A 17204-nucleotide genomic window follows, 5' to 3' on the forward strand; every position below is an offset into this window, starting at 1 on the left:
GCGCCGACGGGTGCCCTCCCCGCCCCCTCCCCGAGGAGGCCCGGGTGGTACCGCGGCAGCCTCGCCTCACCTCACCCCCCCTCGGTGCAGTGGGAGGGAGAGGAGCCCCAGAAGCCCTCCCTTCCCTCCTCCCCCCGCCTCCCCCACCCCGGGGAGGGCCGCTACAATTTGCGGTTACAGCTTTACACGTCAGAAAAAAAAAAAAAGTTTGCAGAATGTCCCACACCGAAAAAAAAAAATCCGAAACCGAGCGAAAAAAACCTGCGAGTGGGCCTGGCGGATGGGATTATTAAAGCCTCGCCGGAGCCGCGGCTCGCCCTCCCGCTCCGCCAGCCTCTGGGAGAGGAGCCGCGCCCGGCCGGCCCGGCCCCCGGCCCCATGGACCTCCGAGCAGGTAGGAGCCAGGCGTCCGAGGCCCCGGCCCCCGCCCCCGCCGAGCAGCCGCGAGATCCGGTTCCCGTCCTCCCGCCCGCCCCCGGGGAGCCCCGCGCCGGGGCCGGGCCGGGGAGCAGGGCTCGGGCCGGGGGAGGCACTGCCGGGCGCCCTCGAGAGGGGCCGGGCGGGGACGCGGCATTCCTGGGCTCCGCTCGGCGGCGCAGGAGGTGGCGGCGAGCGCGGCGGGCAGCCCGGACGGCCTGCAGACCTGGGGAGGCGGCCACCTGGAGGGCACCCGCGGACCGAGCCCCGCGCAGAAGTCGGGGCGGGCGAGTCCGCGGCGCGAAGGGAGGAGGGGGCTGGGCGGGGAAGGGGGCCGAGGCCGGGCCGCCGGGCGGCGAGGGGAGGCCGACACCTCGGGCCGCGCCGCGCTCCCTCCCCGGCCCGCCGGGAGGCGAAGGCGGGCGGGAGGGAAGAGGGCGGGCGAGAGGAGAGAGGAGGGCTGAGGGCAGCGCCAAGCCCGGCCACGCCGGGCCGGGCGGGCCGGGCCCCGGGACGCTGCACGCTGCGCGGCCGGAGCCCTCCGTGCTGTCCACGGCCCGGGCGCCGGCTGCAGGTAGGGGCCAGGCAGCGGCCTCGAGCCCCCGGCCCGCCGTGGCCTGGGAGTGATTACCGCGAGGCGGGGGTTGGGGGGGGTGGGGGGCGGGCGCAGCCCGGCCGGACCCGGCAGGAAAAAGTCCGTCACCGGCCGCGGAGCGCCGAGAGCTGCGGGGAGCGGCGGGAGCGGCCGCCCGGCCCCGCGGTCCGCGGGAAGGAGGCGGGCAGGGCAGGGAGTTGTCGCGCGGGAAAGGGCAGCGCCGGGCCGAGCCCCGGAGCCCCGCGCTGCGGACCCGCCCCCGCCCCCGCCGCCGGGAAGGGAGCGACCGGGCGGGAGCGGGCGGGGGGCGGGGCCGGGGGCGCCGGGGCCACACAGGGGGAAGGCGCCGCCGCCGCCGCCGCCGCCGCCGCCGCCGGGAGGGGTCCGGGAGCGAGGGGTCACCCCCGAGGAGGAAGGGCCGGCGAGCGGCCGCCGCTGCAGCGTTCCCCAGCTGAGCCCCACGAAAGAAACCCAAGCCCCCTGCTTCGCCGGAGCCGCCTTGTCTGCTCTCCCCACTTTCCTTAGCTAGTCCTCGCAGCCCCCCAGTCCCAGACGACCCGGGTTCCCCCCCGGGCCGGCGTGGCCCGCCCGCTTCGGCGTGGGAAGGGGCTGCCCGGGGAGGAGGGGGAGGCCGGCTGGTGCCGGCCCGGGCTGAGCCGTCTGAGCCTTGGAGAGGGGCTGGGGCCGGGGGTGTGGGACACACCTCTCTCCAGGGCGGCTTCTCTCCCACACCCGGACGCCGGGGCGGCTGTCGGAGCTCCCGGGGACGCAGGTACCCAGGCTCTGAAGACACAGAGGGGCTCCCCCAGCCGCCCGCCCGGCCAGGGGAGGAGAGGGGCAGAAATGGCAGCAGATGTCGCGCTGCCCTCCGCACAGACCTGCTCCCCTGTCCCCTGACACTTCACATTCCTCCCGCGGTCCCACCTGCCCGGGCGCCGGCTCCGGCGCGCCCACAGCCCCTCCCACCCGCTGGCCGCACTCTGGATAACAACACCCTTCCCCACTCACCCACACACTGGCCTGGACTACTCACTGCTCGGCTGCCCCCTGCCTCTGGCTTTCAGCTGGCGGCTGGGCTCCCCCCTGCACACCCAGGGCCCTCTGGCGGCACGATCCGGAACCCTTTCCCTCCAACCAAAAGCCGGCCGCCCGCGTCTGTCACGGCTTCACAAGGCAGGGGCTGGCCCGCCCTCTGCCTCGCTGCTGGGACCCGCGGTTCTTCTCTGTCGCCGGCCGGAGGAGAGGGGCAGGGAGGGGATGCGGGAGGCCCGGCGGAGCGAGCCGCACATGTTTCCGCTGGGGAGGACTTGAGCGTGCATGGTGCGGGTGGCCAGATGGGCTGGCGGCAAAGCTGGGTCTCCTGGCTTCCAGGCCATGTGTCCCGACTCACACGCCCACTTTCGGAGCCAGCGGATGCAGAGATGGGAAGGCGGGGCGGGAGCCCCCCACCCCGCCCCGGCGACTTCCTATACTCCCAGTGCTGGGCCCCCACACCGCAGCATGCCGGCACCCCCGGAGCCCTCCCGTCCCCCTGACTCCCTCACAGAGCCCCCCAGCGTCCCCCAGGTGTCCGTCCGGGTCTGGCTCCCATATTTAGCTCGGCCTGCAGCCCCTTGCTCCATCTCCAGGACCTTCCTGGCTCCCAGCTCTTAGCCCCCAGCCCCAGTGCTGACTTGTCCTGGCGCTCTAAGCCCCCTGGACATCTGTGCCGCTGAGCCCCCCGACCAGCAGCGAGGTCAGCCTTGGCGGATGTAGGCCCCGGGACCAGGGCAGTGACGATGAGACGTGTGCAGGGGTGTGCCCCCTATGCAGCCGTGTCAGGGTGGCCCTGCGCCTGCACTGGGCTAAGACTCTGCGTGTGTGTTCACGAGGGGGCCTCGGTTCCCAGGGCCCAGGGATCTGGATGGAATTAGGGGCTGGCCCGGGTGGGGGCCAGGATGGGGGTGGGGGGGCCTGCAGCAGGAAACGTGAGCTGCACTCATTAGCTCCTCACGTGCTCAGCTGGATTTATAAACACAAGGAGAAGACGGGGTGTAAACAATCGTGGGCAGCAGCCAGAGGCAGAGCTGGGGTGGGGGCTGGGCCCTGAGCCAGGGCTGGGGGAGGCCCCCTGCCCCGCCCCGTGGCGGGCTCCACCTGCACACCCTGAGCCTGGACAGGATGGATGGATGGATGGAGACTCCAGAAAGCCCACCGTGAGGCAGGGTCCCACTGCTCAAATCGCAGGTGTTCCCTGCTAGGCAGCCTGAGGCACGGGCGTGGAAGCCGTCATCCCAGAGGGCAGGGCACTGTCCACGGACCGCCCCTTTGTCGGCTCCCCTGGGATTGCAGAGCCTCCTTCTCTCTCTCCGCTCTCCCGGGCCAGTCGTCAAATCCTCCTGCTCTCTCCTCTGCCCGCCCCCCCCCCCCAGCCTGCAGTGACACAGTTACCTCAGAACTGAAATATTCCTGGAAACACCGGCCTCGTCTGGTTAATTTCATGAGCCGTTTTTCTGCCCAGATGACTTAGCTCGTGTTTATCCAAAGGCTTCTCCCTCTGCTGTCCTGCTGCAGGGAGCTGGTCCTCCCCAGGGATGCCCTGCAGTGCCCAGGATGGGAGGGGGCAGGCAAAGCTGGGGGCTGGGATCCAGGCCACAGCCCCCACCAGAGGACAGACAGCCCAGCGACAGGGTGGGTGCAGAGGCGAGCCCAGCTCCCAACTCCTGCGTTAGCTGGGACCCTCCACGGGGCCACCGACTTCGAGCAGGGCCAGACCAGATCCTGCAAGCGACCTCCAGGCCGGACGGGCTGCTGCCGGTCTCCAAAGCCAGCCCATGGGTACCCAAGGAGCCCAGAGGTGACTGCGGCCAGCCCGGGGCTTTGAGAGGGGAAGGGCCTGCAGTTGTGAAGAGCAAACGGTCTGTCAAGAGCAGGGGGCGGAGAAGAGAATGCGGGGTGGGGGGAGCCCTGGCTGCAGATGGGGACAGGGCGGAGAGGAGCCCCCCAGCAGAGCGCCTGCCCTACTGCGCCCACCCCTGAAGAGCAGGGTCCCTGTGACCGATGCCACCACCGCTCTCGGGCTGCGTCCGCACCTGAGAATCCAGACTGGCCGGCTGGACCACTGCAGAGGTCCCACTGTCCCCTGTGCTCTGCGAGAGACATTTCCGACCACTGCAGTCCTGAGCCCTCGCCGGCTCCTAGCCCTGAGCCGCCCCCAGTTCCGCAGCGTTAGTTCTCATCCTCACGCGGTCAGGTCGGTACACCCGCCATCAAAGCGTAACCTATAGACTGGAGGGAGGCAGGCACTCGTGACCTGACACCTGTCCAAGCTTAACACCAGACCAGCCCTGCTCTCGGTGACACGCCAGGCAGAGCCCCATCTGACGTCTGCATCAACAACCTTGCGGGCCCTGGCCCGGCTCACCCTCCGCCGCGCAGGCCTAACCACATCCCCCTGCTGGACTCAAACCTCAACCACACTCAACCAACCAAATCCCAAGTCTAAACTAATCTGAAACTTTGAAAGTAACCCAGTCCTTAGACCTAACCTAGCCAAGTGCCAATTACATCCCTATCCTGACCAACCTGACCCAAATATCGGTGGAATCCTGACTTTGGACCTCACCTAGAAGCCCAAAAATGGGGTTTCCCAACTGTCCATGTCCCTCCCCACAAGGCTCTGGCCCCCAGGAACGTCCAACTGCCAGGACAATTGGACAGGTGCATCTCTGCCCTTCCTGCCCCCACGTGCACCCCCAGCCGCACACTGACCGGAAGCCTCAAGGAAGTTTTTCCCCATCTAGCACCCCAGATGAGAACGGGGCAGAGCCCGACCCTGCCTGAGTGTGACTGCTAAACCTCCAACCTGCCACACCCAGAACAAACCCACCAGTGCCGCCTGCAGCGGCCAGCCCGTGTCCTGGTCACCCTGCCCCTTGCCTCCTGGAGCCCCAGCCTCTCTCCAGCACCCCCTGCCCAGGGCTGCGTACTGGCGGCATGCCAGCTCTGATGCGGGCCTATTCCCATCCCCTGGCAGCCCTTAAACTGCAGTGGGACTGGGCAGGGGGCGGGGGGAGCTGCCAGAGGGGGCTGGTGCACGCCTGGAACCCGCGCGTACTGACTGGCGGCCCCAGGGCCTGGCCTGCCTGCTGCTCTGTGTACACACGCATACATGCTGGCAGACATACAGTGACACACGTGCCAAACGCACTCTCAGTGGACACAGGCACACTTCTCCATTATCTACTGATAGACGCACACCGGTGCCAAATCCTGTCCTCAAACACAGACATGCCCACACACACACGTTCACGTCCCCCTCTTTCTGGCCAGGAGCACTTCCCTCCTCCGTTCCCTCTGCCGCCCGTCTGGTGCTCACCCTCGCCGCCCCCCCTCCCCCAGCCCAAGGTGGGGACAGACACCCGAGGGGCTGCCAGCTACCTCCCCCTCCAGTCTGGGCCCGCCCTCACGCATCTCGCCTGTCCTGTCCACAGGGGACTCGTGGGGGATGTTAGCTTGCCTGTGCACCGTGCTCTGGCACCTCCCTGCAGTGCCAGCTCTCAACCGCACAGGGGACCCGGGGCCTGGCCCCTCCATCCAGAAGACCTATGACCTCACCCGCTACCTGGAGCACCAACTCCGCAGCTTGGCTGGGACCTACGTGAGTATCCTGCCTCGGGAGTCAGGGCGTTGGGCAGTGAGCAGAGGCGTGGCGGGGAGAGGATGGTGGAAGGTCCCAGCGGTGGACAGGGTGATGAGGAGGGGCCCTCGAGCTCCACGCAGTCTCCCCGTCTGGCCTGTCTCCTGCCCTTCCCATCTCTGGCCCCAGGACTGGCATGTGGGCAGGACTCGCACCCGCCTTGGCCCACTGCCCCACTGGCTGCCAGCCCGGGCGCCCGCCTCCCCCTGGGGGCTGGGGAAGTCTCCTCTGTTTACACCGTGTTGTGGTGTCTTGCTCGGGCGGGGCTGGGTGGGGATGGAGAGGCCCCACCCCCCATGTCTGTGTTCCAGCTCGCCTCTGCCCCCAGACCTGGGGCCCTGCTGCTTGGACCCATGGGCCTCCCTCTGTCTGCCTCTCCCATCTTAGCTGGGCCTGCTGAGGGGGTCAGGGGAGGGGGCGCAGGGTGCAGAGGGAGGCTGGGGGGCAGGCCAGAGGTGCTCAGGAAGCCCAGGAGGGAGGGAGGGAGGGTCGGAGGAGCTGAGGACCATGGGGAACGGGGCCCTCTTCCCGTGTTCCTCTCACATCCCAGCCCCTACTCTGGAGCCAGGGAAGGAAAAGGAGGAGGTGGCGGGGGAGCTGGCTCCAGCCCCAGGATACACCGAGGAAATTAGCTTGTCTCTGTGCTTGTCAGCGTGTGAACCTCCCCCTGGGCCCTGGCCTAGCCCAGGCCTCGCCCCTCTCCTCCCAGGCACACATCTCCCACATCCCTCTCCTGGGCCCCGGCGGCGCCCCCAAGGGCGGGCAAGGCCTTGGCCCTGGTCCCTGTCCCACACTGTCTCCCACCCCTCCCGCGGCTGCCTCAGCTCTTCCTCCTGCAGCCCTGCGTCCGTCAGCTGAAGCCTTCTTTGGGTGTCCGTGAGGACCCGCATCCCCGATGCCCCGATGCCCTGGGCCCTCGGCCCTCCGCCCGCTTTTCTCTCCCTGGTTCCTCCGCGGTGGGGGAAAACCTTTGCTTTTCTCACTCTGCTACCCCCTCGGGCTCCTGACCCGTCTCTCCCGGCTTCCCCTGCCAGATTTCTTGAGGAGCAGTCTACACCCTGTGCCTCTGCTTCCTCTCCACCCACGCACCGCTTAACCCCCTGCAATCTGGCTCCCAGGCCACAGCACGGTTCTCTCCCAGGTCGCCAGGCCCCTCCTTCCTGCCGGACCCCGGCACTTCTAAAGCGCGGTCTCTCTTTTGCTCTGTTTTGCAGCCGCACTGCTGAGCAAGGCTGCTCCTCCATCTGCTCTTCCTTGGCCTCTGCACTCTCCCGGGCCACCTCCTACCTCTCCAGCCTCGCCTCCTGGCTCCCTGGGGCTCCTCTTCCTCTCTGCCCCGCCCGCCGCCATGGGCGCTCTCCCAAGGCTGCCCACCCAGCCAGTGAGCCTGCGTGAGCAAGTGCGTGGTCCTGTGTGGGTTCTCTTTCTGCACCTCTCCACAGGACAGCTCAGCACCCCCACGGCTTCAACTGTCGCCTCTCTGCACATGGCATCCGTGGTGCAGAAGCCTAGGGCAGCCCAGGAGGCGACAGGGCCAGTGTCAGGGCCGGGTGCCCCTTGGCGGCTGGGCCGGGTGCCCTGCCCTCCTCCTTCCCCATTGCCCTCTCCTTTCCACAGCTGAACTACCTGGGCCCCCCCTTCAACGAGCCTGACTTCAACCCACCGCGGCTGGGGGCAGAGACTCTGCCCAGGGCCACGGTCAACCTGGAAGTGTGGCGAAGCCTCAATGACAAACTGCGGCTGACCCAGAACTACGAGGCCTACAGCCACCTCCTGTGTTACCTGCGGGGCCTCAACCGTCAGGCTGCCACGGCCGAGCTGCGCCGCAGCCTCGCCCACTTCTGCACCAGCCTCCAGGGTCTGCTGGGCAGCATTGCAGGTGTCATGGCGGCCCTGGGCCACCCACTGCCCCAGCCCCTGCCCGGGACTGAGCCCGCCTGGGCCCCTGGCCCTGCCCACAGCGACTTCCTCCAGAAGATGGACGACTTCTGGCTGCTGAAGGAGCTGCAGACCTGGCTGTGGCGTTCAGCCAAGGACTTTAACCGGCTCAAGAAGAAGGTGCAGCCCCCGGCGGCTGCGGTCACCCTGCACCTGGAAGCCCACGGCTTCTGATCTCTGACCTTAGCCATCTCCCCCCTCCCCCTTCAAAGCCCGCTCCCCTCTGGAGGGAGAGGTCTGTGAGCCCACAGACAGACACGTGAGCCTCTGGCCCTCCCCTGGACTGGGGTGGGGGTGTCATGCAATAAGCCCTGTCCCCTCCCCATTTCCCAGAGTCCTACGGGTCTGGGGAAGAGGTGCAATAGGCCTGTTTCCACAGGAAGTGATGCCCCAGGGAGTCCAGAGGGGTTCAGGTTGGTGCCACGGTTCTCACGGTCTCCCGCCTCTCCCCAGCACTTGCCGGTGCGAGCGGGCCCCTCAAGCAGCCCTTCCAGACGCAGTCCACGGCAGGGTGGGGGCCGCCCGGCGTGTGCCTTCTTGGGGTGGAGCCCTTTGGCTGCTCCACTGCCTTGGATGGGTGCTGCTCTCCAGCCCCCCAGTGTGACACCTCCCGATTAGGAGACAAACATGGCCACGAGTCGAACAAGAAGAGATGGGATTCAAAGTGGAAGGGGCAGGGGCTGCCCTGGAGGTGGCCTGGCGGCCAGAAGAGGTGGGGCTGACGGCAGAGGACGGACCAGACCCCGCAGTCCCCAGCGTCACGGTGCCTCCCCGCGCCCTCTCCCAGGCTATCTGTGGCTTGCCCGGGCTGGGGAGGGCGGCCACGGCCACGGCCGCGGCCACGGCCACAGGCTTTCCTGAAAGTTTACATTGCGGTAGCATTTTGGGGTGTGGGGTGGAAGCTCCCCCAGGCCCTTCCCCCAGCCCCACCCACTCATGACTCTTAAGTTTGTTGTATTAATATTTATTTATTTGGAGATGTTATTTATTAGATGATATTTATTGCAGAATTTCTATTCTTGTATTAACAAATAAAATGCTTGCCTCAGAACCTGGTCTCGCTGCCAGCGCCCGTCACGGCCTTCCCTGGCCCTTGCCTGCCCAGCCCCAGCCTGCCCTGGTTGAGGGGAGTGCAGAGGGCTTGGGCAAGACTCTCCTCTCCGACAGCCAGCACAGCTCAGACCGGTCCCGTCCTGCTCCTGTCCCAAGCCCGGGACCCTCAGTCCCCCAGCGGCCTCCTGCCGCCCTGGCCCAGGCTTCCTCGCCCCGGGATGGCTTGGCTGCTCTTAGGTCTGTCGTCCTGCCTTGGCTTTCTCCCTCCACGTGGTAAGCAAAATTGTTCATCAGGGGCCGGCACTGTGGCACTGCGAGGAAAGCCGCCGCCTGCAGTGCCACATCCCACACGGACACTGGCTCGAGTCCCAGCTGCTCCACTTCCCATCCAGCTCCCTGCTGATGTGCCTGGGTGAGCAGAGGAGGATGACCCAAGTCCTGGGGCCCCTGCACCCGCATGGGAGACCCGGAGGAAGCTCCTGGCTCCTGGCGTCGGCCCGGCCCAGCCCGGCCCTGGCCGTTGTGGCCATTTGGGGAATGAGTCAGCAGATGGAAGATCTCTCTCCCTCCTCTCTCTCTCCCTCTCTACCTTTCGAATTAATTAATTAATTTTAAGAATATTTTAAGAAAAGCTGATGGTCAGGCCCTCCGGGGCTCTCCCCAAGTAGTCAGCCCTTAGGCGTTCAGTCCCCAGCTTCTCTGGGGCCCCAAGGTTTCACCTCGGACCTCTCCTTTCCCCGGGAGGGCGACAGACTGTGGCCGAGCCACCATCGTGAGCCGAGGCTCTGCCCCGTCTGTCTAACAGATGAGCATACTCAGCGGGGAGAATTCATGCTGGACGGCTGGGGGGTGGGTTCGGTGCGACTTGGGGTGACCCAAGCCTCAGACCCAGTTCAGAACCTGGCTGAGTGAATTTACACAAATTCAGGCTTCGGTCTCCCATCCCCCCACTAGGATGATGCCGAGAGCCTGGGCGAGCTTGCTGGGAGGGGTAAGTTTCAGGAGCTCCCGACGACGGGGCTGGCTCGGGGTGAAGACCTGCTAGTTGTGGGACACGGGGTACACAGTTTTTTGTTTTTTGTTTTTTGTTTTTTTTTTTAAAGACATTGAGAATTTGAAAAGCAGAGTGTCACAGGCACGCAGAGATCTTCCCTCTACTGGCTCACTGCCCAAATGCCTGCAATAACCAGGGCTGGGCCAGGCTGGAGCCAGGAGCCAGGACCCCACCCTGGTCTCCACGTGGGTGCAGGGGCCCAAGGATCTGGGCCGTCCTCCACTGCTTTCCTAGGCGCAGTAGCAGGGAGCCGGATCAGAAGTGGAGCAGCTGGGACTCGAACCGGCATTCAGATATGGTCTGGTGGCGTCACAAGCAGTGACTTGACTTGCTGCACCACAGCACTTGACCCGACACTCAGCTTTCATAAGGGCTCCTGGACACAAGGCCTCGGCCGGGAAGCAACAGAGAACAGTAATGTCAACTGGTTGCCAAGCAACCTGCCTGTCACAGGGCTCAGGAGGGTAGTTTAAGAAAGACCTAACCTGGGGGCCAGCGCTGTGGCATAGTGGGTAAAGCCGTCACCTACAATGCCAGCATCCCATGTAGGCACTGGTTCAAGTCCTGGCTGCTCCACTTCCAATCCAGCTCTCTGCTATGCCCTGGGAAAGCAGCGGATGATGGCCCAAGTCCTTGGGCCCCTGCACCCACGTGGGAGACCCGGAGGAAGCTCCTGGCTCCTGGCTTCGGATCAGCACAGCTCCGGCCGTTGCGGCCAATTGGGGAGTGAACCAGCGATCTCTCTCTCTCTTTCTCTCTCTCTCCCTCTCCTTCTCCCTCTCCTTCTTTCTCTGTGTAACTCTGACTTTCAAATAAATAAATCTTAAAAAAAAAAAAAAAAACCTAACTTGGCTCCTGCCCTCCTGGAACCCGGAACCCATACTGAGAGGAAAAACCCTCTTTCCTGAAATCCTAAGGGACAAAAGCACACACACACGATGTGGACGAGGAGGAGCTCCAGGCAAGGAGGAGCTACTGGATTTGGGGGTGCAGCCTGGCCAACCCAGGCTCTTCAGGTCACAGCAGAGGACGTGGGCCGCCTCCCTGAACGGGCAATGGGAGCAGCAGCCTGCGGGAGGCCAAGCACTGAGCGCGGGCTGTCAGGACGGAGACCAGGAAGCCGTGTCCTGTCGTCCTCCCTCCTAGCGCCCGCGGAAGGCACTCTGGGAGAGGGAACGGATGCCCTTCCCCCAAACGCCAGAATACAGGGCAGAGCTGTAAGAAGTGCAGACAGACAGACCCATGCAAAATACTGTGGCAACCAAGGACGGCGCGCCGGCGCTGAGTTTGGGGTAAGGCCCTCAGGCTGTAAGCCTGCGGGGGAGGAGACGGCCCCTGCTGCCCTCTGGATGGCCAGTGCCCACCTGTGCCCAGCACACGGCGCATGCTCCACACTGCCGACTGACGCCCTTCACGGAGCCGGGCGGGATCAGCCTCACGGAGGTGGGGCGGGGTACAGTGAATTAGCCTGTGATGACCTGAGGGCAGCCCCAGGATTTCTTCACCTTGCACCCCCACAGCATCTCTGCACAACGCCTGGCGCTGTAAAGCACTCTGCTCTGGTGCCAATCCAGGACTGCCGAGACAGTACTCTGGCGGCAGAATTGGAAGGAGGAAGCCCCGGGGGATGGAGAAGAATCCACGGCTCTGGCAGTTAGGGAGCCAAGGGGGACCCCTGAAAGAGCAGGTGGGAGGCAGACACCAGGTGCGGAGGTGGCGGGTGTGGCGGGAAGAAAGGCACGGGGGTGCACACACGTCCTCCGAGCTGGCGGGGGGAGGCACCAAGGGAGGTGGTTCGCTTTGTGCTCGGGACTCGGGAGGACCGAGGTGATGTCAGCAGCCCCACGCTTGGTGTGGCCAGAGGTGGACACAGCCAAGAGAGGGCGCTCCCCCGGGCACAGGCTGGCGGGGCAGGGACGTGGGGGGGGGCACTGAGTGTCCCCGTTCTGAGTGGTGGGGCTGCTGCGGGGATGCACTGGGAGCAGGGCTCCCCACAGCGCGCTCGGGGTGCGGACAGCCCGTGCACAGGAGAGCCCATGGGGCTCCCTCAGCGGCCCCTCTGGGTGTTGGCCCTGAGTGCCACGGGACAGGCAGCTCCCAGAGGTCGCCCGTGTGCTCTGTGAGTGTCCTTGTGCCCCCTGGGATAAGTTCCCTCCGCTGTCAAGGTGCCACTTACCGGGGGCCAACATAAGAATCCAGAAGACCTAGGGCTTGAAAGTGACAGCAGGGACTTCACCTCTGCCAGCGCTCAGGTCCCCAGGGACGAGGGAGCGGAGGGCCTGCTCCCTGTCATGCCAGACAACACGCGTGGGACAGAGATCTCGCCGTCACCCTGGGGCTCGGAACCACGCCCAGCTTGGAGAGCAGCGGCCCAAGATGGAGGCAGCCGCTTCCGGGAGGGCGTGCGTGGGTACAGAGGAGGCTCTGATGAGAGATGGCGGCGTCGGACGTCCAGGGCAAGGGTCCCCCGGGTCTGTGGGGAGACTCACTGCAGCCTCGCCCACGGCCACCTCGTGGGGAAGCGCCGCGGGCAGGGGCGCTCTGTTCCCCCAGCCTAGAGGGCAAGGGCCAGTGATTCAGGCCTGGCTGGGCGCTCCGAAGGGCAGCTCCCTGGAGGCTGCCCCTTCCCCTCTGGAGCCACAACTGTCCCTGCCTTTGTCCCTTCCATTCTCGAAGTCCCTGACTCAGCCTGGTCCCCAATTTCCCAGCAGGGCACAAAGCCCTTGTCAGGGGTGTGCCGGGGCCGGAGGGAATAACAGAAGGCTTTGAGCCCAACGTCCAGTCCTTTCCCGTGTCACCCCTCAGGGTTGCCCAGACTCTAGTTCAGAGGTCGCCGCCAGGCCCCTCCCCAACTTGCCCCATCTCCTAGGCCGGGCTCATGGGGGAGGGTGGGAACCGTTAACTAGGACCTTCCTCCCAGTCGTCCCAGCTGGACAAAGTCTGACACCTGGTGGCCAGGGTGAGGAATGGCCGAAGGGCCTCTGCAAACCTGCCCAGAACTTCTCTAGAGCCAGCATGGCCCAGAAGGGGGGGTGACCCGAGGAGGTGGGGGGACAGGGCAGAGGATAAATCAGATGGGCGGAGCCCCTTCCTCCTCTAGGCTCCTTCCCCTTAAGCCTGCTAAGCCAAGAACTTGGACCAAGGGGAGGAGGGGTGTTCGGGAGGGTAGAGGGCTGGGAGGACGGGCCCCAGGCCGAGGCGTCCTATCTCCTGTGCCGGCCCCCTCTCCAGCTCAGGGTGGGTGGCAGGGCCCAGGGGCCAGAGGAAGGCAGGCACTGGGGAGAAGGCAGAGCTGGACGCAGCCCACAGCCTGCCAGGCTCCAGCCGGCTGCTCCCCTCCCTCCGCTGCACCGTGCCGAGCCAGGCCTCATCCCCCGCCCCCTCGGAGCCCTCAGCGGTGGGCCTCAGCCCTCAGGAGAGTGCTGGGCTCCTGCTCCCGTTCTTTTCTCTGCGGGGCTTCCTGGTCCTGCCCCTGAAGCAAAGGCCTGGGATGCTCCCGGGCCAAGGTTCAAAGGTCACCACCAGCATCTTGGTGTCAAGACCGGCACAAGGAAGCTATGTCCCAACTCAGACCTCTGGCCGGCCCTCCAGCCCAAAGCCAGAGCCTCGACAGGCTCCAGGATGAGGTGGTAGGAGGCTGATGGCGCTAGGGAGGAGAGGGCCTGAGGCTGCAGTGCCCCTTAGTGGTCCAGACACGGAGTAGGGGGAGACCAGCGGGACAAGAGTGGTCCCCACCCCCGGGGTGCCAATGCCACCCTGGGGTGCGACCCCACTGTTCCCGGAGCAGGAGAGGAGGGAAGGCCTTCGGGGGAGGGGGCTCCCTCAGCTCCAGCCGATGCCGGCACGCGACCTGCCCACTAGGACGCTCTTCCTGGAGCTGAGGGGCACGGAAGTCCCTGGGCGACATCTTCCTGACTGGGTGGGCGAGGTTGGCAAGGCCCGAGCCGGGCGGAGCCGGGGGCGACTGGCAGGAACGGTGCCCACAGTGCCCACAGAGCAGGTCAGGGTGCCTGAGGCTGCCAGAGCAGAGAGACGAGGCCCAGGCACAGCAGGAGCCGCTGTGGCCTCCCAGCGGCACACCCCATTTCACGCTCCCTGGGCGGTGGCAGGGCCCCACGGCTATCAGCTTTCAGGGGTGGGAGGGACCAGGAATGAGGAGGGGTCTGCCCCACCCATGACTCCCACTCCTTCAGGCCTTTGTGGGCTCGGGAGGTGGACGCCACATGTCTCTGAGAACAGCCCGGGAGCCCCTCGTCGAGGCCCCGGGGTCTGGGCGCCACCTCTCCAGGGAATGCTCAGTGCCCCACTGGACTCCGCTCCAGGCCCCCGCTGCCCTCCCCGGATGTGCCCGGGAGGGAGGTGGGCAGTGACAGCGGGACACAGGGCAGGGCCCCCTAGCCCTGCACTGCTTCCCTCTGAGGAAGATGAAGGGAGAACCGGCAGGAGGCGGCCCCGGAAGACAGGCTAGTCCTCTGCTTCCCCTCTGGGAAGCACTCTCCTCCTGGGTCTCTGTGTGTACCGGGGCCCAGCCCGCTTCCTGACCCGGAGCACCGGGCCCGCGCACTGGGAAAGAGGCCAGCAGAGGCCCCCAGCAGGCGCCAACCCTCACAGCCCTGGAGGGAAGGACCGGATGGGCGCCCCGGCTCGAGGGTGATCAGGGCCGGGCTGTCTCTGTGCTGGTTCCCAGCCTCCCACTGGCCAGCACTTTGCCTGCTGCCAGGAAATTGGTGAGGGGGAGGCGGGAGTAGGGGTGAGTCAGCAGTGACAGGAGCCCAGGGGACAAAGGTCACGGGTGGGGGATTGAGAGCCACTGTGTACCAGAGCCTACCTCCTCCAGGAGGCCTCCTGACACCAACTGCACTGTGGACCCACCCCACGCCTGTCCTCCGTCTTCCAACGGCACCCCCTCTGCCCTGGGGACCTGGGGCGCAGGGAGGGGCTGTGGTCCAACAGGGGTCCCCGCAATGCCAGTCTATCGGCAGGGATAATAATTTATCCATACTGCCTACTTTCAAAAACCCTTGCCATCTGCTTAAACGGAGTTGCTGTGGGGATGGTTAGAGCGGTCCCTGCAACACAGCGCACGCTGCGCTGTGAGCGTTTTCTGCTCCCAGGCACGATGCTGCAAGACGGTGCAGGTCTGGCTGGGAAGAACTGGGGACCCAGAGGCCCCGTGAGAGACCCCAGCTCTGGCCTCAGGCTACCCAGGGGACCTTCCTGACCACTAGGGTGAGCAGAGGCAGGCTTCGGACCCCAGGAGAGCCGACAGGGCCACGCGCGGCCTCCACCAGCAGTGTGGGCAGTGTCTGGGCACAGGCTGTGAGAAAGGAGCTGTCAGAGCCCAAGGCCCCCACCAGCGCTCCTGGGGCGGGTGGGAGCAGGGCAGGGGGCTGGATTAGCCCAAACTCTCTTCGGACCTCCAGACCTGCCCCCACAACGCTCGGGTCCAAGGCCCCGGAGAGGAAGGTTCCAGATGGGCTCTGGGGAGTTACAAACCCGACACGGGGATTAGTGAGGCTGAAAAGAACATTTGCCTAGGAAGGCAAAACGGGAAGTGAGAGGCCCAGGATAACGCTCCGTGCGTCCCCGGGGACCCACGGAGACCAATGGGGGGCGGGAGGAGGTGGTGAAGTCTGGGGCATCTTGACAGGTCCCCACCCCTCCCGAACCCCTCCTCCCCCAGAGCACAGCTGCAGCAGCTGCCCCGCCCCTCGCCCTGCGCCGCGCGCCATTGGCTGGGGCCCGGGCCCCGCCCCACAGCGGCGGCCTGCCATTGGCTTCGGTCTTTGCTATTTGCGTGTTTGTGGGGGCGGGGGGCAGGCGTCATCCCCTGGAACCAGGCGACTTCCTCTCGGGCTTGTCTGGGTCATCTCGTCTGCCCGTCGCTGGCCCCATCTCGCTCTCTGGCCACGACTCTCTCGCGCTCTCCCCTAGCAGCTGTCTCTCTCGCGCCCGCTGGCCTGTCTCTTCGTCCCCGCGGTCACCTTCTCCGCCTGCCTGGGTGGCCACCATGGGCCGGAAGCAGCTCATCACTGACTCCTACCCTGTTGTGAAGCGGGGGGAGGGGCCTGCCGGGCACTGCAAGGGGGAGCTGGCACGAGAGCTAGGTCTCTGAAGCGCGGGGGAGGTCGGAGGAGTGGACAGCAGGGGCCGGAGAGGACGTGGGCGGGGGCAGATGGAAGGGGAAGCGTAGCACGTCCTCTCCTTCCGGCTGACAGGGCTGGCCGCCGGGTGGCAGAGGCAGAGAGCCGCTGAGGAGGGCTGCGGGCACCCGCCTGAGGAGCAGTGTCATTGCAGGGGAGGAGCCCCGGCCCCCCGGCGGGGAGGAAGCCGTGCTGGAGCTGCTGCGGCAGTTTGACCTGGCCTGGCAGTACGGGCCCTGCACAGGTGAGCGCCGCCCTGTCTCCCCGCCTGCCTCGCCTGCCTCTCGGGCGCCTGCGCCCGGCCCTGGGGTCTCAGGACGCGGCGCCTCGGCGCGCATTATCTGGGTGTGCCGGACTCTTCCTGCGCCCCATGAGGCCCGGGTCTCCTGCCTGCCCCTCAGGGATCACCCGTCTGCAGCGCTGGCACCGGGCAGAGCAGATGGGCTTGGAGCCGCCACCAGAGGTGCTCCAGCTGCTGAAGGCCCACCCAGGAGACCCCCGCTTCCAGTACAGGTCAGAGACAGGCTCGGGGCTTTTGGGTACCACCCGATGGGGAGGCTGCCCTGACCGAGGGGGCGTGGATGCAGGTTTGGGGGTTATGTTTTAATAATTCTCTCTCTGAGCTACTGGGGGAAGGGGTGACCCCAGGCCCCCCGGTTCTGTCTGCAGTACTGAGGGTCTGCCCGCATCAGACCGAGGGGCCTCACTGACTGTCTCTCTCTCTCTCTGGCAAATCCCCCGTCTACACAGCCTCTGGCACTTCTACCCCCTCTGAGGCATCAGCTGAGCCCTGCTGCCGCTGGCACTCCCGCCAGCCGCCCGAGAGCCTCAGGACAGAGCCATCGCCACCTGCACCTGCTGCTGCGTAGCTCAGCTCCACTGTGGAGGAGCGCTTGGAGGGCTCCGGTCCTCCATCCAGCCCCCACCCCACCCCCAGGGCGAGCTCCTGCAGGAAGTGCTGTCCGCAGGACGAGGACCTGGCCAGGGCCCTTCCAATGCCTTCCTCAACCAGGCAGAGCCGGACGCAGGCTGGCGACCTCGGAGGCCGGAGTGCACACCCGACCTCAGGCTGGGGAGCGGAGGGCAGGACTGGCTGAGTTCTCAGGGCAAGGGGTTCATGCACACTTATCAATAAAGAACACTGGAATCCTGACCTCCATTCCTTTAACGTGGCCCGGCCTTGGCTGGCAGGCCCCAGCAAGCTCCGAGGTGGGAGACAGCCAGCACCAGGCCTCACCTTTCCTCCCGCTTGAGCGGGAGGGGAGACACCCAGACAGAACCACGGAGCCCGCACTCTGCGCTCTCTGGCGCCCTCTGGTGGTGCAC

General features: G+C 66.2%; 3 protein-coding genes across 12 annotated transcripts in view; 2 read left to right on the forward strand and 1 right to left on the reverse strand.

Annotated features, from left to right (window-relative positions):
- Window positions 1-17204, reverse strand: part of RAD9A (RAD9 checkpoint clamp component A) — a 64510-nt gene that overhangs the window by 15499 nt on the left and 31807 nt on the right. The window lies entirely within an intron of this gene.
- CLCF1 (cardiotrophin like cytokine factor 1) lies at window positions 183-8676 on the forward strand. Of its 3 annotated transcripts, none has more exons than XM_002709238.5 (3): window positions 183-394; window positions 5485-5651; window positions 7308-8676. In XM_002709238.5, exons 1-3 carry the CDS (start codon window positions 379-381, stop codon window positions 7800-7802), a joined length of 678 nt encoding a protein of 225 aa, XP_002709284.3. In that variant the 5' UTR covers window positions 183-378; the 3' UTR covers window positions 7803-8676. The 3 variants fall into 3 exon arrangements, with proteins under 3 accessions (XP_002709284.3, XP_051682697.1, XP_017202508.1); XM_051826737.2 differs by lacking the exon at window positions 183-394 and adding an exon at window positions 3452-3848; XM_017347019.3 differs by lacking the exon at window positions 183-394 and adding an exon at window positions 3706-4244.
- POLD4 (DNA polymerase delta 4, accessory subunit) lies at window positions 15529-17031 on the forward strand. The gene is made up of 4 exons (XM_002709237.5): window positions 15529-15842; window positions 16033-16122; window positions 16280-16391; window positions 16629-17031. Exons 1-4 carry the CDS (start codon window positions 15746-15748, stop codon window positions 16651-16653), a joined length of 324 nt encoding a protein of 107 aa, XP_002709283.1. The 5' UTR covers window positions 15529-15745; the 3' UTR covers window positions 16654-17031.

The sequence above is a fragment of the Oryctolagus cuniculus genome, chromosome 1 (genome assembly GCF_964237555.1).
Source record: "Oryctolagus cuniculus chromosome 1, mOryCun1.1, whole genome shotgun sequence".
Classification (NCBI taxonomy): domain Eukaryota; kingdom Metazoa; phylum Chordata; class Mammalia; order Lagomorpha; family Leporidae; genus Oryctolagus; species Oryctolagus cuniculus.